The 21322-nt window shown below is 43.5% G+C and overlaps 1 protein-coding gene across 1 annotated transcript in view; it reads left to right on the plus strand.

Annotated features, from left to right (window-relative positions):
• The window catches only part of LOC124556154 (solute carrier family 41 member 1-like), a 369549-nt gene that overhangs the window by 197392 nt on the left and 150835 nt on the right, over positions 1 to 21322 (plus strand). Inside the window, exon 4 of the mRNA XM_047130165.1 lies at positions 20506 to 20682. Coding sequence (XP_046986121.1) covers positions 20506 to 20682 — 177 coding nt within the window. The remainder of the gene's footprint in view (positions 1 to 20505; positions 20683 to 21322) is intronic.

Genomic DNA, 21322 nt, shown 5'->3' on the forward strand with positions numbered 1-21322 from the left:
TTTCCTCGTAGGACAGAGTTGCTACGTCGCGGCGGGGAAAGAATTTCACTATCACACGGTAGGTGGACACACCTACACAAGACAATAAGTGAGGCTGCCGCTCGTTACCTTGAATTCTGTAGGCGGCGAGATGAAATCCAAACTGGCGGGACCACTCAGTCCAGGTCTCGTGCTGTGCATCAAAATTGCGAAACTGCGGTGCAACTGCATGTTGTGGCTGCGGGAGCGGTGAAGCGGCGGCCGCCGCATCGGTTTGAATGGCACGTTGACCCTGGACGAGCTGTCCAAGGGCATCCAATAACGCCTGCGTCTGCTGATTCTGCAAGCGATAAAATTCGGACAGTACATCTGGAGATTGTGGCGAAGCCATGACACAAATAAATCAGAGCAAGTTACTATCAAAATGACTGCAACGTGGGCGCGTCACCAATACTCGTCGCCAATGATGTGTTGGTAAATGTGCCAACACCTTGTAGATAGAGGCGGCCTAAATGCACGCTATCTAACGCAGACGGGCGTGAATTCTGGAACAGGATAAGTAGTGAAAGCTAATAAGAAAAGTATGCAGGTCCTCGAATACTTAACTTTTATTCTTTGTTGTATACATCGTTCTTCTTGTTGAGACATTTCATACGATAGCTATCAAACTATGTAAGGCTAATGGCGCCTTGCTAGGTCGTAGCCATGGACTTAGCTGAAGGCTATTCTAACTGTCTCTCGGCAAATGAGAGAAGGCTTCGTCTGTGTAGTCGCTAGCAAAGTCGTCGTACAACTGGGGCGAGTGCTATCCCGTATCTCGAGACCTGCCTTGTGGTAGCGCTCGGTCTGCGATCACACAGTGGCGACACGCGGGTCCGACATGTACTAAATGGACCGCGGCCGATTTAAGCTACCACCTAGCAAGTGTGGTGTCTGGCGGTGACACCACATGAAGCTTATACACTGATCAGCCAGAACATTATGACCACCTACCTAATAGTCGGTATGTCTACCTTCGGTATGAATAACAGCGGCGAAGCCTCGCGGCATGGAAGCAATGAAACCTTGGTTGGACGTTGGAGGGAGTTGGCACCACATCTGCCAGCATAAGTCACCTAATGCCCGTAAATGCTGTGGAAGCGGGCGATGAGTTCTGATGCAATGTTCAATCACATCCCAGATATGTTCGATAGGGTTCATATCTGTCGCGTTGGGGGCCAGCACATCAATTCGAACTCGCCACAGTGTTCGTCGGACAACTTCATCACACTCCTGGACTTGTCGAAAAATGCCATTGCCCTCGAGAAGGGGTGTACATGTTTCGCAACCAGTATACACTACTCGTTGGCCGAAACGAAGTCCTGCACGAGCGTCACTAGACCCATGGATGCCGTCGTTAATGTTCCCCAGAGCATGACAGAGCCGCCACCAGCTTGTCTCCGTCCGTAGTACATGTGTCAACGGGTTGTCCTCCTGGAAGGTGAAGGATTCGAGCAATCCCATCAACGTGATGAAGCAGGTATCGGGATTCATCAGACCATGCGACGCTTCGCCACTGCGGATGGCCATGTGCCCATTTCAGTCGTAGTTACTGATGTAATGATGTTAACATTGGCACATGCATGTGTTGTCGGCTGCGGAGGCCCATCGTTAGGAGTTCTCGGTGCACTGTGTGTTCAGACACACTTGTACTCTGTCCAACATTAAAGTCTGGTGTTAGTTCCGCCACAGATCGTCGCCTGTCCTGTTTTACCAGTCTGTCCAGTCTACGACGTCAGACATCTCTGGCGAGGGGTGTCCCCCCAACCCCATGACGTTTGGACGTAGTTTCACCTTGGTTTCGCCACGTATTGAACATACTCACCACAGCACTCCTCGAACACTCGACAAGTCCTGCAGTTTCTGAAATGCTCGTGGCGAGCCTCCAGGTCATCACAATCTGCCCTCGATCAAACTAAGATAGATGGCTCGCCTTCCCCACTCTACACACGGATAGAACGCTCACTGTCACTACATGCGTGTGTGTGTGCCTAAGTAATAATCGTTCGTCGCCAGGTGCCGCTGCTATCGCCTGGACGGGTTTATGTCGAAAGTAAGTCGTTGCTCTTAATATTCTGGCTGATCACTGTAATACTACAATACACTATGTGACCAAAAGTATCTGGACACCCCCAAAAATATAGATTTTACATATTAGGTGCATTGTGCTGCCACCTACTGCCAGGTACTCCATATCAACGACCTCAATAGTCATTACACATGGTGAGAGAGCAGAACTGGGCGCTCCGCGAAACTCACGGACTTCGAACGTGGTCAGGTGGTTGGGTGCCACTTACGTCATACGTCTGTATGCGAGATTTCCACATTCCTAACCATCACTTTTTCATTGTTTCCGATGTGATAGTGAAGTGGAAACGTGAAGGGACATGTACATCACAAAAGTGTAAAGGCTGACCTCGTCTGTTGACTGACAAAGATCGCCGACAGTTGAAGAGGGTCGTAATGTGTAATAGGCAGTCATCTATCCAGACCATCACACAGGAATTTCAAACTGCATGACAATCCACTGCAAGGACTATGACAGTTAGGCGGAAGGTGAGAAAACTTGGATTTCATGGTCGAGTGGCTGGTCATAAGCAACACATCACGCTAGTAAATGCCAAACGACGCCTTGCTCTGTGTAAGCAGCGTAAACATTCGACGACTGAACAGCGGAAAAACGTTCTGTGGAGTGACGAATCTCGGTATACAATGTGGCGTTCCGATGGGAGGGTGTGGATATGGCGAATGCCAGGTGAACGTCATCTGCCAGCGTGTGTAGTGCCAACAGTAAAATTCGGAGGCGGTGGTGTTATGGTGTGGTCGTGTTTTTCATGGAGGAGGCTTGCACCCCTTGTTGTTTTGCGTGACACTATCACAGCAAAGGCCTACACTGGTATTTTAAACAGCTTCTTGCTTCTCACTGTTGAAGAGCAATTTGGGGATGGCGATTGCATCTTTGAACACGATCGAGCACTTGTTCTTAATGTCCGCCTCTACAGCTGAATGGTAGTCGGCACGGTAGCTCAGCGTGTTCGGTCAGAGGGTTAGCTGCTCTCTATAATAAAAAAACTGAGTAAATCGATCAACAACGAACTTAAACGCATGTCTTACGACGTCCGCTCCGAGCAGATGCAACGAAAGAAAGCGAACAAAAAACAGCCGGCGCGGTAGCTCAGCGTGTTTGGTCAGAGGGCTAGCTACCCTATGTAATAAAAAAACTGAGTGAACAGATCAACAAAAAACCTGAACGGCTGTCATCGGACGTCCGCCACGAACAAATTCATCGACCAATACAGAGCAAAATAAGATTCAAAAAAAGGGGGACGGATTGCCGTCGTACGGGCCCGTGTTTGATTCCCGGCTAGGTCGGGCATTTTCTCCGCTCAGGGACTGGATGTTGTGTTGTCTTCATCATCATTTCATCCCCATCCGGCGCGCAGGTCGCCCAATGTGGTGTCGAATGTAATAAGACCTGCACGAAGGCGGCCGGACCTGCCACGTACGGGCCCTCCCGGCCAGTGACTCCAAACTCTCATTTCCATTTACCTGTTCATAATGCACGGCCTGTGGCGTAGTGGTTGCACGACAATAACATCCCTGTAATGGACTGGCCTGCACGGAGTTCTGACCTGAATCTTACAGAACACATTTGGGATGTTTTGGAACGCCGACTTCGTGCCAGGCCTCACCGAGCGACATTGATACCTCTCCTCAGTGCAGCACTCCGTGAAGAATGGGCTGCCTTTCCCCAAGAAACCTTCCAGCACCTGATTGAACGTATGCCCGCGAGAGTGGAAGCTGTCATCAAGGCTGAGGGTGGGCCGACACCATATTGTATTCCAGCATAACCGATGGAGGACACCACGAACTTGTAAGTCATTTTCATCTAGCTGTCCAGATACTTTCGATCATATAGTGTATGTACTACCAGCGAATAGTGCTCGTGAAGATTTAATCAGTTGTTAACTGTTCAATAACTACAGACCGTTTGTTTGTACGAGGAGTAGTGAGTTTGTCAGTATATTGTGCTTTTGTAAATTCGAACGTCAACACTGCAGTACCCAGAAGAGAAACAAAGAAAGAACAACCAATTAGCAGTTACTGTACGATCAGTAGCCAAAACAACGTAAGTATGAAGTGGTGGGACACAGTCGAGGTATGACGGCTGTGCAGTAAAACGGTGTTGTGGAAGTCATTCTGCGTCGCCGTCTGAGGGTGGCACTGATTCGGGGTGTACTCATGAACATACCTTTCTAAGTTCTACAGTTTCACTCCGTCGTCATGGGCTACGAACATTTTATCTCGATCAAGAAAAGCTGAATGAAATTTTCGTATCCCTAAACTGCTTATTGTTGGCTGTTGGCCTGCACTAAGTTAATACTACACATTAGGTCTAATTCTTTCTAAGTAAGTTCTTTCAAAAATATTTCTGGCGTATTTTTATAACAGTAAGTCACAAATACTGACACCAAGTCCGTACTAAACATTTATTTATTTTTTCCATTCCACTGTAGCCTGTTACCTATAATTTAATCACAGGTTATACTGATTATTCTAACACAAGTTATGCAGTACACATTAATACTTCATTTTATCCCACACAATACTACCTCCTATCACCATAACTATTTCTGTTATTAACAATAATTATTTAAAAATACACTACTTCTCTTATGAATAGAAACTAAACCTACTACCAAATCTATGTCTGTATGTTTATTGGAACAGACAAAGTTAATCAACAAGTTGATGCATGATTTAACGACCTAACATGTGCTAGCACAGTAACACACCACATATGATACCTAAACCTCTCCCCAACCTATTCACTTCCCCATGCACAGAAAGAAGATTAACAGTGTCTCGTAACAAGTGATTCATATCACTAACTGACAACCCCAATAATAATGGCATAAGTCTCTCGTGATAAAACAAGGCTCGGAACATTTAATGTGAGAAATTGTGGACTGTGTACAACGATTGTTCCCCAAGAGAAAAAGCCTTAACAACAGCAGCAGCAGTGAATTTACTGTTACTTATAGATCAAGAGGAAACAGATATGATCGTAGAGCTCCTGCCTCAGAAGGAGCGGACTTCAGACGCAGCAGTGCCGGCCGCGGTGGTCTAGCGGTTCTAGGCGCTCAGTCCGGAACCGCGGGACTGCTACGGTCGCAGGTTCGAGTCCTGCCTCGGGTATGGATGTGTGTGATGTCCTTAGGTTAGTTAGGTTTCAGTAGTTCTAAGTTCTAGGGGACTGATGACCACAGATGTTAAGTCCCATAGTGCTCAGAGCCATTTGAACCATTTTTCAGACGCTGCAGTAGCAGCTTAACGTCTGTACACATATTGTAATCATCCTTTACTTAAGTGGTATTCTTACGTGCTTCTGTCTAGAGGTGAATAGTAGCTGTTTATTTAACTGTTTCAAGTAGTGTTATTTATTTTGTTGTAAGAGTTTAAATATTTTTTATCGTTTGTGTAGACTGAGTTCAACTTCTTGGGTTGGTGTTACATTACCTAGGGGTACAAACGAAAATTGATTGAAAATGGATAGGGGCTACGCCAGTTGAGTACAAATGCAGGGGTACCTGGACTCTGTCAATAAACACCTGGAAGCTATGTTGTCCATGGTCGACAAACTTCGGCCTGTTGCCCTGGGCTGCAATGACAACGGGGCACCAGAGACAATCGCTTTGATATCTATGGAGCCTATAACGCCCCCTGAGCTCCTTGATGCCGCTGCGTCTTTCGAGTCTTATGTCCCGAGTTAGTGATACTTGCACGGAGTGACACTTGCACGTAGAGGGAATGTGTTGACATTTGAACAGGACTCAAGATACTGTAGGTAATGGATAGGGTGTTCCAGAATTGGGATACACCGGCGTGTCCGCCGCTACCTGCGACGTATTGGGGGAAGGCCAAAGATCATTTCTTGCAGAAAGTTACCCGTCCCAGCACCAGTTCGCAGTGTGCTTCGCTTTCACCCAGAGTACAGTACTGCTGTTGATCTCTGACTGGCAAGCAGTGTTCCGTGCTTTAGAGCTGAGATAATAGAGTTCACCGAGACCACCAAAGGGAAGACTTTACTAATTTACAACGGGCTTCAGTATACAGTGGACTATACAAACAAACAAGAAGTGACTTACTGGCGTTGTGTAAACGTTAAAAAGAGCAAATGGAAAGGAAGACTATTGACGAAAAATAACACAGTTTTAGGGGAAGGTACCCATGTTTTTATTCCAGAAGGCGCAGCAAATTAAGTGCAAAAACTTTTTGTCAGCGCAGAGAAACGGGAAAAAGGAACAGACGCTACAATTTCATCAGATTACGCTGAAGAAGTAGGGCAGCTCTTCAGTCGAGACTACGGCTTAGTAACATCGTTACCCTCACACAGAAGTGCGAAACATTCGTTACATCGCATTAGGTGAAAATACACTGGTTCCAAAATTAAAGTAACAAACGAAAATTTTGGTATGTTTGTGTTTATTTTGCCACAAAATCGAATAAACAGGTGATAGTAAAGTAGAAACAACATAAAGAATAGAGTATGTAAACAAAATGTTCTTCGTTTTATTCAACTTAATGGATTTTCACACACATTCCGACACTGGTTAATGTGCTCAGTATGGGGTGTGACCACCTCTGGCAGCAGTACAGGCCTAACAACCGTGGAGCATGCTGTGAACGATGTCATCAGTCTTATGTTGAGGCAATGACGCCCATTCTTCCTGCAAAGCTGCTCGCAAGTCCTAGAGAGTGATTGGTGGCTGCTCATGTGATGCACCCCGTGTTCTTAATGCATCCCAGACATGCTCTATGGGATTCACATCGGAAGAGCGAGCAGGCCACACCATGCTTGCAATATGTTCCGTCTCCAAGGAAACATCAGCCACCGTACTCTATGAGATTATCGTCCATCAGTACAAAGTCTGGGCCCACAGCACCTCGAACAACCGCGCCTGAGGTCCAAAGAATCTCGTCACGAGACCTGACAGCAGTTAAACCTTCCAGAATCATCTGTACAATTTCGTGAAGAGCTATTCCAGTGACCAACATAATCCCTGCCCACACCATTAGGGATCTTCCTCGATATCGATCTCTTTCCAAAATTTTTAGGTCCCGAAATCGTATTCCACATACCCTCCAGACGCAAACCCGTCGGGAATCACTCTCCAGACTAAATTGGGACTCATCCGTGAAAAGAACATCGGCCACAGTTCGACCGTCCAGATGTCATGTTGACGACTCTACTCTAGACGATCCTTTCTGTTAAGACGCGTCAGAAGTACACATACAACAGGTCTCTGATAGTAAGGGCCACTCTGCGCAAGCCTTCTGTACACCGTTCACCTCGATACAACACACCCAGTGGATGCTGCGAGGTCAGATGCCATTTGTCGTTCAGTACTAAGGCGGCACCGTCGTGCTCTTAAAGCCAAATAACGGTCCTCTCTTTCTATGTTACACGTGGTCGCCCTGCCCTGGTCTTCGGGATACAGTTTCGGTCTCTGTAAACCGTCGCCAAGTTCAAGGAACGACAGAATGATACTCGTTAAGCCATTGGATCAAAACAGTTTGTGAGTGTCCTGCTTCCATTCATCCTATGGCTCTCCACTGCAGAGAGTGTGGTAGGCGTCTTCTCTGTGCCATACTGCTCCGTCTGTGACTGTGTATACAGCGACTGTGGGTGTGGGACTACCCGGCATACACTACCCCGTTTGATAGGTCACCTGACGTCATCATTGGTGTGGTTATCCGTTGACCAGAATACCATCTTCCGTGCAGAACGCGGTCGTACGAATATCTGTTGACAGTTTTTATGATCATATCGTGAATTAGACACAGGGTGGGGAAATAGTGGTTTGCTGCTTTAATCCTGGACACCAGTGTATATGGAAAGCACGTAAGTTCGACCGGTTCCGAAGGAATATTCTTTCAAGAAAATAATTTACTGATGAATAATGGTAGAAATTTTTTAATTGCAGATGATAACAGGAGACCAAATGAGAGAATACTGATGTTTGCCAGCGTAAAGGCAAAAGCGTGTTTATCAAACTGCGAATCATTCTTTGTGGATGGAATATTCAAAAGTTCGAGCAAGCAGTCTGGGCAGTTGTTTATGCTCCACGCCGACCTCAATAGTTCTTGGGAGGAAACAAACACCATTCCAGGTGTTAATGGTTTGCTGCCAAATAAAAAGCAAGAAACATATGAACATATCCAGTCTCGTTTGAAATGGAACATCGTCCTTTACTATGGGTAAAACATTATCCACGATGTCGATGTACATTTGACCAGTCAGATTACCTTCTATGAAGTATGGGCCAATGACCTGCGTACCTAAAATACTGCACCACATGTTGACACTCCACGGGCACTAATGTTCAACTTGCCTTAGCCAATGGGGATTCTCTACTGACCAATAATGCATATTATGTCGATTCACTTGACCACAATTCGTAAAATTTGGTTCATCGGAGAAAAGTACCTGTGAAATGAAATCATAATTGACTGCCAGTTGTTCCTGCATTCAGTTGCAGAAATTGAAGCGATTGTGAAAATCGTCACTACGCAGTTCTAGATGCAGCGATAAATGAAATGGATGCCATTTGTGTATGCAGTATGCGTAGAACACTTCTTTGCGAAATTCCTGAAGCTCGCGCAGTTTACCGAGAACTAATGTGCGGATTTACAGCAACCGCAGCTAAAGCATTCGCTGTGCTATTTTCGTTTGTCACAGGTCATCTCTAGGTTTAACACCTCCCGTTTCAATGAACAGGTGGACAATACTGCGAAACGTCGTTGCAGACCGAACATTCCTATCAGGGAACAGAATAGCATAGCTTAGCATACCTTTGGGAAGCTTCGTCAACATTTCTTTGAGCCCGAAAGTACGCGGCAATGATATCGACCCTCTCTCCAACCATTAACATCGGGGACGTGATGTCTACAGTCCGAATCATTGGCACTGTCTGACCGCGGACTGAGTGTATGATAGCGGTCTGTGCTTCATTCGATTGTAGAAGCTGTCACATGATAGCATTATCAAAAATATCAAAAAGGTACTTCGACTGTCTTAATCGGATGTCTATTTGTTTGAGATAGTACCGTTTTCCAACAATTGTCATCTCGTTTCCATAGATGGCGCTGTAATCGGCACACATGAATATTGGGTGACAATTGTTGCAAAACTGTAATATCTCACAGAGATTAATGGTTGCAGTCACCATTTTAATCAATGGTTGTGCTGCGACCTCGTTCCAGCCTACAAGGAAAAAGAGGAAATACAGTCCTACATGAGAATGTGTTCCACTGTAGCACATCTTCGCCTGGAAACGTTGGATGATGGTTGGCTGTGTATTCAGGAGAGCACGCCTCAAAACCAAAAGCTTCAGCGCTTTTATTACTATTTTTTGGACCAGTCCAAATTGATGGGAAGTTAAAATCGTTTGTGACTTGTGTAGCCTACGCACAAAAGTTAGAGTGACGAAGAAAACGTCTGAACATTTGAAAATTAGTATACAAGGAGAAGCATTTAAAATTATTTGTTGGAATATTTGGCGAAATACACAGGTGTGGACCAGTCGCTCGATAACGAACATAATTAAGCCAAGACAGATGAAGAATTGCAGTGGCAGGTGCCATCTCACACAAGACTCATTGCAATGGACTTTATTCATTCTCTTCTGCTGACTTTTTTATTTGGATTAGAACCGACCCAAGGAACATATCCGTTAGCAAGAGAAATATTAAGCATTACAGCAACGATTGAGTTTGGCCATCTTCTTGTTCTACGTGATTAATTTGAGCATTTCAAATCCAAGGCATCAACTCCTCCCTTAGTCGCATTGTGAAAGTCTATAGTTGCAGGTTTCTTCGATTGTTGATTTACAGACGCTTCGTGACACATGGAAGACAGTAAAACTACACTTTCCCCGTTTCAATAATTCGTCTACTAACTCAACAGACGTAAACCAACTGTCTCCAGTGATATTCCTATTAGTTCCATAAAATGGCTCTGCAAGTTTTAGCACATCCTGTGTTGGCATTGCGAAAGGGATATTTCTTTGGGCAACCGGTTTTCCAGAGTTTGTAAACGCATTACATAAGTAATGAGTTTTGGCATCGCAAATACATTGCATTTTCAGGCCATATTTTCCAGGTTTACTTTTGATAAACATTCTGAATGAGCACCTTCCTCGAAATTTTACCAACATTTCATCAACACATAAATATTCTGAACAAGAATAGTTCGCGCTACTATTGCTAATAAACTTTTCAAAAATGCATCGTATCAAAGCCAGTTTATCTGTAGATTTTCTTTCTTCTCGTGTGCTGATGTCATCAGAGGTTACATTGAAATGAATGAATAAAAATCTGTTTATCCTCATTACACCTCGAAAAATTCTTCCTGTGAAATCAGTCGCCCATAGCGATCTAACGTTTTCACGATTTGACTTGGACGTAAACAGAAATAATCCAAGGTAAGCTCGTAACTCACAGCAATCAATGTTGTTGGCATAATACGGCCGTAATAACGGAGGTGAATATTTGTCCTCAATTTTTTTGTTGTTACAGTGCACGATAGTCTCAATCACATCATCGGTAAATAATAGTTCCCAACGCTCTACAGGCGACATTTCACGTTTACAAGCAGTGGGTCCTTTCAGTCCCACGCGTTCTCGTACAATATTGTGCTGTCGTACACGAGATGAATGTGGGGCAGATTTACTCCATTTGAATGTGTTCTTACCGTAAAAATAGTTCCCTGAGCTTTCTTCGTCTTCTTCACTAGAAGAAGAGCCTTCGTCTGGGTCATTTAGTTGTTATATTAAAAAACTAGAAACCCGCCTCGATTGCGAAAAAAGTACCTAGTATTAACCTAGATTTCAGCGTAGATAACTACACCTTCTTCAGTACAATAAAACCCACAAGTGCCTAAGAAGACCTTTGTCAATTATTAAAACAACACCATAGCTATACATTTATAAACGAAAAAAAGGGAAAACACAAACAGTACATGTGTACAAAGTCTAAACCGTTACTTAACTTAATGGTGTAACCTCCACATCACACCGGCGTATGTTAGATGGCCCATGATCCGCCAGTTTATGGCTTTGTACACATGTACTGTTTGTGTTTTCCCTTTTTTTCGTTTATAAATGTATAGCTATGGTGTTCTTTTAATCATTGACAAAGGTCTTCTTAGGCACTTGTGGGTTTAATTGTTCTGAAGAAGGTGTAGTTATCTACGCCGAAACCTAGGTTAACACTAGGTGCTTTTTTCGCAATCGAGGCAGGTTTCTAGTTTTTTAATATATTAACCAACGATTGCTGACGCGCTGCAATGTTGAAGGTTCTTTCATTTAGTTCTGTGTCTTCACCTACAGAGTCTGTGCCTTCTTCCAACAGTTGTGCAATATCCTCATCACTTAGAAAGCGAGTCATTGTTGTAAGTATACTGAAATAAGAGGAAATTACTGTATTAGGATATTGAAAATAAATACTACGTAAAAGCACACGTTGGGTCTACAGGTACCCCAACAATGAAAAACAGGCACTTACTGTTGCGAGAGCGGGCGCACGTCCACATATTGCTAGCGTCAGCGGCGCACTGAGAATACCTACAATGACGAGTCTGTAGTGCGCCAACAATGGAAATTATAAACCAAAAATGTAGCGTGGGGTCTGCCAAGACCGCACCCGTGTAGTCAATGGTTAAGGTAAAACTCGTGTTCAGCAAGTAAGTATTCCAAATTCGTCATTTACATTTTGGAAGCATATGGTATATACTCGTTCCAATATTCTATAGCGAATGATATATAGCTTTGAATGAAATTTGCTGTCATGACTGGTGTGCCAGTCCATAAACAACTTCTTGTAAATCGTAATGCAAATATACGAGGGTTGTTCGGAAAGTAAGGAACGATCGGTCGCGAAATGGAAACCACAGGGAAAATCAAAACTGTTTTCTTTGCACATATAGCTACATCTTCCAGGTACTTCTCTACATAGTCGCCGCTCCGACTTAGACAGTTGTCGGAGCATTATACCAAATTTTCGAACTCCATCGTCATAGAAGGCAGCCGCCTGTGCTTTCCGATAATTCCCTACGCTGATCTATAGCTCCTAGCCTGCGCCCAAGTGTTGTCTTCGTATCCATCGTTTCATGTGAACAGAGATGATAATCAGGACGAGCCAATTAGAGCTGTGTTGTGGGTGATCGAACACTTCTCATCGAAACGGCTGCAGGAGCGTCTTCACTGCCCCTGCAGAGTGCGGCTGAGAAATGCCATGAAGAAGGAAGTGCGTGACAGTTGTGCTAGGTGTGCTGCAGTCATTAACGCGAAGCCTCTCAGCGGGCCCTCCTACTTGGCGGGAGACATTTTGTTCTAGGCACCTTTACTCGCTCACAGTGCACTCATAACTGAGGAGAGAATCTTGCTGCGATCGACGGACATACTATAGACTGCCCAAAACGCCTCTGAAAAGCCTCATAGGATTTTCACAGTGGTTTCCATTTCGCGAACGATCGTTCCTCATTTTCTACGTAGCCCTCGCAGGAAACAACATTTTCGGTATCTTAGACAGTTCATATATTTTGACAATTGTTTTTTTTTATAAATAGTTCGTATTCCGTTTAGCGCAGTGCATTGTACTCATAATAGCAATACTATCTGTGATTCGAGGAGAGGAAGAAGAGGTGAAACACTATGCAATGTGTGTGTGTGATGCATATCTTTGGCCTTGTAGTCATTCTAATATTAACTCAGTGGTATAAAAGTGTAAGTAAATAATTTAAATTTGTCACTAATTTTACGCCGGAGAGGAAAGTCTTTCGGAAATAATGAATATCTCTGACTGTAATCTGAGGGTTGCACAATTTCTTTGCTGCATATTCGACGATATTTTTTAATACTATGTTATGATTGCGTGGAAGGAGGAGGTGGTGTGTGGTCTAAGGCACACAACTGTCTGTTTCCATCCTCTTCTGTTTCTAGCACTGCGCTGTGGCTGACTGGAGATAAGGTGTACTGTGCTGTGTGATTGGTTAGAGATACGGCGAGAGGAGGGTATTTTAAAGTTTTTCCACAAGCACACTGGACTATTTCCGCCGTCTAAGGTTTTTCATGTCTTCTTTCATTTTTCATGCTGTTCTATGATAGTTGGGAGACAGAGTGGATAGGAGGGGAGGGAGAGGCAAGGGTGGAGGGAAGGTTGGGGAGTTGGAGGGGAGGGTGAGTGAGCATGGGGGTGGCTTGGTGATGTCGTGTGTAAAAGGTCTTTGATTCTGTCCCTGATCGTATGCAACGTCACTGCGTAGATCAAAGTGAACAGGTTAGTTCCTTATAAAACTGACTTAGAAGTGATTTTGGGAGTACCCCGAGGGAGTGTTGCAGGTCCATTACTTTTCACATGTATATTCACACACATCAAAAAAAGGTTTGCATCACCTCGGTTCCGAGAGTTCCGCAACCTGCACAGAAAATTGGAATAGAGATTAATATAAACATCATTTCCACTCTTGTTATTGCTCATAAAAACCACACATTGCATGTTGTACCATCATGCAGCGAGACCTTCAGAGATGGTGGTCCAGATTTCTGTACACACAGGTACCTCTAATTCCCAGCAGCTCGTCCTCTTGCACTGATGCATGCCTGTATTCGTCGTGAAGTACTATCCCTGAGTTCATCTTGGCACTGTTGGTCCAGATCGTCCCACTCCTCAACGGCGATTCGGCGTAGATCGCTCAAGGTGGTTGGTGGGTCACGTCGTCCATAAACAGCCCTTTTCAGTCTATCCCAGGCATGGTCGATAGGGTTCATGTCTGGAGAACATGCTGGCCACTCCAGTCGAGCGATGAAGTTATCCTGAAGGAAGTCATTCACAAGATGTCTACGATGGGGGCGCAAACTGTCGTCCATGAAGACGAATGCATCGCCAATATGCTGCCGATATGATTGTACTATCGGTCAGAGGATGGCATTCACGCATCGTACAGTCGTTACGGCGCCTTCCATGACCACCAGCGGCGTACGTCTGCCCCACATAATGCCACCCCGAAACAGCAGGAAACATCCATCTTGCTGCACTCGCTGGACAGTGTGTCTAAGGCGTTCAGCCTGACCGGGTTGCTTCCAAACACGTCTCCGACGATTGTCTGATTGAAGACATATGCGACACTCATCGTTGAAGAGAAAGTGATGCCAATCCTGAGCGATCCATTCGGCATGCTTTTTGGCCCATCTGTACCGCGCTGTATGGTGTCGTGGTTGCAAAGGTGGACCTCGCCATGGACGTCGGGAGTACAGTTGCGCATAGGCAGCCTATTGCGCACGGTTTAAGTCGTAACACGACGTCCTGTGGCTGCACCAAAAGCATTATTCAACATACTGGCGTTGCTGTCAGGGTTCCTCCGAGTCATAATCCGTAGGTAGCAGTCATTCAGTGCAGTAGTAGCCCTTAGGTGGCCTGAGCGAGGCATGTTATCGGCAGTTCCTGTCTCTCTGTATCTCCTCCATGTCCGAACAACATCGCTTTGGTTCACTCCGAGGCCTGGACACTTCCCTTGTCGAGAGGCCTTCCTGGCTCAAAGTAACAATGCGGACGCAATCGAACCGCGGTATTGACCGTCTAGGCATGGTTGAACTACAGACAACACGAGCCGTATACGTCCTTCCTGGTGGAATAACTGGAAGTTATCGGCTGTCGGAACCCCTCTGCCGGCCGCGGTGGTCTCGCGGTTCTAGGCGCGCAGTCCGGAACTGTGCGACTGCTACGGTCGCAGGTTCGAATCCTGCCTCGGGCATGGATGTGTGTGATGTCCTTAGGTTAGTTAGGTTTAAGTAGTTCTAAGTTTTAGGGGACTGATGATCACAGCTGTTAAGTCCCATAGTGCTCAGAGCCATTTGAACCATTGTTTTTGGAACCCCTCTGTCTAATAGGTGATGCTGATGCACGGTTATTTGCATCTTTGGGCGGATTTAGTGACATCTCTGAACAGTCAAACTAATTGTGTCTGTGATATAATATCCACAGTCAACATCAGGAGTTCTGGGAACCGGGGTGATGCAGAACTTATTTTGTTGGGTATATGAATGACCTAGAATATAACATCCGAAGTTCCATGAGGCTTTTCACGGATGATGCTGTTGTAAGCACGGAAATCCCAGAAAATGCTACAAAATTGTAGAAAATTGTAGCGAAATGCAGGAAGGCCTGCAGAGGATCGACACTAGGTGCAGGGAGTGGCGACTGACCTTTAACATAAACAGATGTAGCTTATTACGTATACTTAAAGAAAAAGACCCATTGTTGTATGATTACACGACTGTAGAACAATCACTGGAAACATGTGCTTCCATAAAATATCTAGGAGTATGCCTAAGAAGCGATTTAAAGCGAAAATAATACATAAAACTTATTGCAAGAAAGGCAGGTGCCAAAATGAGACTTCCATTGGAAGAATCCTGAGGAAATGCAGTCCGTCAACGGGGATGGTAGCGAGTGAAACCCTCGTTTGGTCTATATTTGAATACTGCTCGTCAGTCTGGGACCCGTATCAGATAGGACTGATAGACGAAATAGAGAAGATACATAGAAAGGAAAGCGTTTCATTATAGGTTCATATAGTAATGACGAAAGCGTCACGGACATGTTCAGCCAACTCCAGCAGGAGACGCCACAAGAGAAAAATCCTGTATGGTTGTGTGGTTTACTGTTTAAGATCCGAGACCGTACATTCTTAGAAGAGTTATCCAACAAATTGCTTCCACCTACTTTCTCGCGGAAATATCATGAAGCTAAAATTACAGATATTCGAGCCAACACAGAGGCTTGCCGGCAATCGTTCTTCCTGCGAGCCATTCGCGACTGGATTAGGAAAAGGCGGAAATGACAGTGGTACACAAAGTAACCTCCACCATACGCCGCTGTGGCTCGCGGCGTATACATGTAGATTTATATATATTATTACACTTCGTATGCCTCAGACAACTGTGGACAGTAATACATACAGGCACTGATATTAGTAGAACCGTAGTTTTCCTATGATTACCTGGACGAACAATTTAGTACATTTACGATTGATGAAACTGTATTCTTTTTGTTGCGTGGCATTAACAGTGGCCTGTAATGTCCTATGTTACTTGCCTGCTCTCCGAATGAAATTTTTGGGGGCTTCCTGGTAACTAAGCTGAAAAAACAGAAACATTTGCTCTGAAAAGTTCGTCAGATAAAACATCATTGAGATAGAAGATACGGAAAACTTGTGCTGGTTGTCTTCAGTCAGTAATGACTGAAAAATTGTCTGTATCTCAAAGTTATAACTCATGTATCTCCACTAAAACTCTCCAGTTAACTAAAATAGTTGTTACAAATCTTTTGTTAGTAGATCACGTAAACAAAGTTCCCACTGGAAATAATTTTATTGTGTTTATACATGGGCAGGCACGAATACTGGGAGGAAAACAGCTGTCCTGAAAATAACAAATAAAAAAAAGCCTCCTGAAGCACTATTGAATTTGCAGTAGGGGCATTTCGCCTGTATTGTCCCATATTATAATGATATTGCATGAAATGTGAGACGAATCTCTGATCGGAAAGTCATAAATGTTACGACCCAAATGGACACGGAGTTCACTGATGCTGGCAAGCTAAGTATTGCTGTTTTGGTGCTACTCAAGAGATACAGAAGTTGTTGACATATAATCATACTTCCAGACATAACTATCTCATATCGAAGAGCAATCCACAGTTTTAAGAAGCTACATATCAGTGATTCTTGTATTGATCTATATCATAAGAAGAGGAAGAATTTCCATTTGAACTGCTACAGTGTCACACCAGTCACATTATTTGATTGCAGCTAATGAGAGACGGAGTGAATGCTCGTGAACTTCCAAAACACGTCGTGTGGCTGTGGTACTCGACGTGTTCTCTCAACATATTTTTTAGTGCCCGTGCGTCTCGCGTTTCCTTTTCTGAAACTGTGTTAAAGTTATTTATGTCAGCATGCTTGGAGAGACAGCTACTTTAGACCATACACAAGGTCCAAAATACGCAGTGCATAAAATGTGGGGGGATGTAAGTGCGCCAGTACATAAATTATTTCTATACATAGTAGCAATTTCGCACTATTTAGAGTTCATGGAGAACTGTGCAGCCTAAAAGAGCCCCATCAAAATCGAATCATTGTGAGCCTATATAGGTCACTATGCTGCAAATATTTTTTTGAGAAATGCAATTAATGGTTAAAAACGTAGTACAACATAGAAGAATGAGTGCTGTATGTGGTGATTGCGACATAAAAGTGGCCAAAACAGATTGGAAAGTTTTAAGAACTATTCAATTTTTTTTCCTCTCAATGAGAAAGGTGACGAACAGGCATTCGAGAGGACAACGGTTCAGATCAGCGTCCGGCCAACCACATTCAGGTTTCCCGTGATTTCCCTAAATCGTTCCAGTTCTCATTTCGAATATAATAAATTTCCTCCAGAGGGAAAAGCTTCTGTTCACGAATCAGCTTGTTCGAAACAGCTTGCCATTTCGTCACATGATATACTGCCATCTATGCATAAAAGGTAACAGGCGGATTCCATATTCCTATATTTCTGTAAAACATCTGACACGACGCCGCACTGCCGACTGTTAACGAAGGTACACGCTTTCGTAATAGGTTCCCATATTTGTGAGTGGTTCTAAGACTTCTTAAGTAACAGAGCCCGGTATGTTGTCCTCTACGCACAGTGTTTGTCAGAGACAAGGGTATCGTCAGGAGTGCCCCATGGAAGTGTTATAGGATCACTGTTGTTTTCTGTATACATAAATGATATGTTGGACAGGGTAAGCAGCAGTCTGCGGCTGTATGCTGATGATGCTGTGGTGTATGGGAAGCTGTCGTCGTTGAGTGACTGTAGGAGGATACGAGATGAATTAGATAAAAATTCTAGTTGGTGTGATGAATGGCAGGTATCTTTAAACGTAGACAAATTTAAGTTAATGCAGATGAGTAGGAAAAACACACCCATAATGCTCGAATACGGCATTAGTAGTGAGCTAAGCGTAATGCTGCAAAGCGATATGAAATGGGATGAGCATGTAGGGATTGTAATAGGGAAGGTGAATGGGCAACTGGGAGAATTTTAGGAAAGCGTGGTTCATCTGTAGAGGAGACTGCATGTAGGGCTTTAGTGCTACCCATTGTTGAGCACTGTTCGAGTGTTTGGGATCCGCGCCACTTCAGATTAAAGGAAGACGTCGAAGTAATTCAGGGGCGGGCTGCTATATTCGTTGCCAGTAAGTTTGAAGAACACCCTAGTGTTACAGAGAGGCTTCGGGAACACAAATGGGAAACACTGGAGGGAAGGCGACTTTCTTTTCGAGGAGCACTATTGAAAACCGGCATTTGAGGCTGACTGCAGAACTATTCTACTGCCACCAATGTACATTTCGAGTAAGAACACGAAGATAAGATTAGAAGCACTAGGGCTCGTATCGAGACATATAGACGGCAGTTTTTCCTCGCCCTACTTGCGACTGGAACAGGAAAGTAAATGACTAACTCTCCGCCACGCACCATATGGTGGCTTATGGAGGTATGTAGATGCAGATGGTTTCTTTGAAAGGGCGCGGCCGAGCTGGCAATACACGAATGGTTTTCCTCCACGGCCACGAATATTTCAGGCGGGTTTTTAAGGGTAGTCACCGCCCGTGCGTTAGTCGAGACACGACCTTCAGACCGTTACTCGCAGTTGGGGAACCGGCGATCGGGCAGATACATACATAGCAGATTTCAGCCGAGTCCGTCAGTTTCTGGCGAGCCCGTGGCTGATAGGATAGTCCGGTGGAACGGTGCAGTCACGTTTGCTGCCCAACAACCTTTCTCAAACAATTTTAATAAAATTATTCGATAAAAAATAGATTTTTACGTCGGTTATAGCTTCATATGTCAGCTTTATGATGAAGAGCCTATCATTTCGCTATTGCTCATAGTTGGTGTTATATTTCGCATATAAGTAACACTCGGCGTACAATTCGAAAAGCTTGCAATAAAAAATAAGAGTCACAATGAATTTGCGATTGGCGCAAATTAGACCATATATTTCTGCGTATGAAATTAAGTTAATATATTGAATTTTTGTGTAGACTTGGGAGGGGGTCTCTATCCATCTTCGATCTCGAGAGAATTGAAAAAATTCCGAGATATCGAAACTAAGTTTTGGCAAATGACAGCACATAAAGAGAAATGTATTTTTCCATTTGGTACACTAGCGGAATTCTTTTATCAACTGTGATATACGAGTAACTGCCGACTTTTGCAATGGAATGAAGTAATTTTTTTAAATTCGTCGGTAACTGGTGAAATTAGGGATAGTGGAGTTTTGCAGAAGGTTAGCGGAGAAGTTAGACATTTATATTTATCCGGAGAATGGACTTTTGCATAAGCTTTTGACCTGAATTGTCCTCAGTTCCTGTTTTAACACTGCCTCAGGATTGTGTCGCATTTGCACTTCGTTGGGATCTATCTAGGTGACAGTGTTAAACTCCACTCAGTCCTGACAAAATAAGTAAAATTTAACATGGAAACAAGAAAAATGTAGGTGATATTCGAAGTTCACTTATGATGAATGTGTGGTTTTCCGATTACAGCAAGTTTTAGTTGGTATAGGTCTAGTAAAAGTTACCACAATGAAAAACTTATACGATTATACCGTGAAGTAGTTTGTTTGTGAAAACTGACACATGAACATTACATAAAGAATAATGTAAACAAATATGGCGTGAGGCCGCATTGCTCGAGCTTGGAGGCAGCATCTATAAGTTCGCAAAATATCGGACGTTCCGGTATTCTACATAACTTACTTCATAGTGTTTAAATTTCAAGTAATAAGGCTTTAAAATTGCCTCCAAAACATGTTGAAAATGCCTATCAAGTCCGTATTTACTGTCCAACTATAACTGGTCCTAGTTGGTTACTGTATGAACTAAAATGTTGAATACAAAAGCAGCCAGAAATTTATCAGTCCGACCCGAATTATTTTCAAATCCTATACAGTAACTAAACCAGATCTATACGCGAGTTACTCCATCAAGTCGTTCAGTGAGCTTCTTATAAAGAAGTGCTCGCCCAAATGTTGTTGTGGACTCCTTAAATACTATCATTACATGATCGTTTAATGCAATATATTTTCATGCATTACTAGACTTCTTAGCGTACAGTAATACAATTTGCGGTTGGACTTGTTAAGTCATATCTTCTGGTATACACTAAGAAAGAAAACCAAAATAGAATCGAAAATAGCGAGCAAAACATTATAGTTTGAAATCTAATAACTGTTGAAATAATGACACAGAGTAGAATCAATGTGCATATACATAGTAATAAATAAATAGTATATCTTAATAATATGTGTAAATTTTCAAACAAATGTAGAATGTTCAAATGGAGACACTGAATTTTATCTATATATTCACTTATAGGAATGGAAAGCCTTCAAACATTCTGAAATAGTTGTACTGGTACCTGCACTGCTTGGACTCAAGGGAAATCTGGAAATGACACTAGCGTCCCGCCTATCAACTGAGGCAAATCTGGGACATATGAAAGAGCGCAGAGAAAAGTGGTCAATAATCTTGGGGAATTTAGCACTTGTGCAAGTAAGTACTCTTATTTAAAATGTGCATTATCCCAGACTCACTGCTGTCTGATTAACAACCCGATCCAAGACGAATATAGATAATACAAATATGCTGTATATATCTGCTTATTTTTGACACTCGCTAATAATGCGAGTATGCGAGTATGTGTCATCTCTTTATCTTTAAATTTTTAAACTTCTCTTTCTTAAACTTTAGTATTCTTATTTAGTTTGTAGTTATTTGTGATATATTTTTATGTATAGTACTCTGAAGAACGGCACTAGGTACCTGAAATTGGTAAAGAAATAAAGCTTCTTTTGTGCAAGTGGTTGCTGATTTTTTCAATGAATACACTTACTGCTGCTGAAGGCGGATGTAGTACTAAATGTAATTATGATTTGTTCGGTTTGTTACCCCAATCAGCTTTGATTCTGTGAAAATACCTTCATAGCAATGAAAGTGACTGTAATACGCAATCAGTCTAACGTGGAAGGATCCAGTTTCTCGTAGGAGCCTGTGTACAGAAACAGGTACTGGGGTGAGGCAGCCGTCTCTGCAAGAACAGCTCACTCTGACGTCGTTGTGCCGCTCTTCCGCTGTATACAGAGAAACCACACGCGACACCTACTCTTATTCACTAAAGCGGTTGCTGCTGGAA

The sequence above is a fragment of the Schistocerca americana genome, chromosome X (assembly GCF_021461395.2).
Source record: "Schistocerca americana isolate TAMUIC-IGC-003095 chromosome X, iqSchAmer2.1, whole genome shotgun sequence".
NCBI lineage: Eukaryota > Metazoa > Arthropoda > Insecta > Orthoptera > Acrididae > Schistocerca > Schistocerca americana.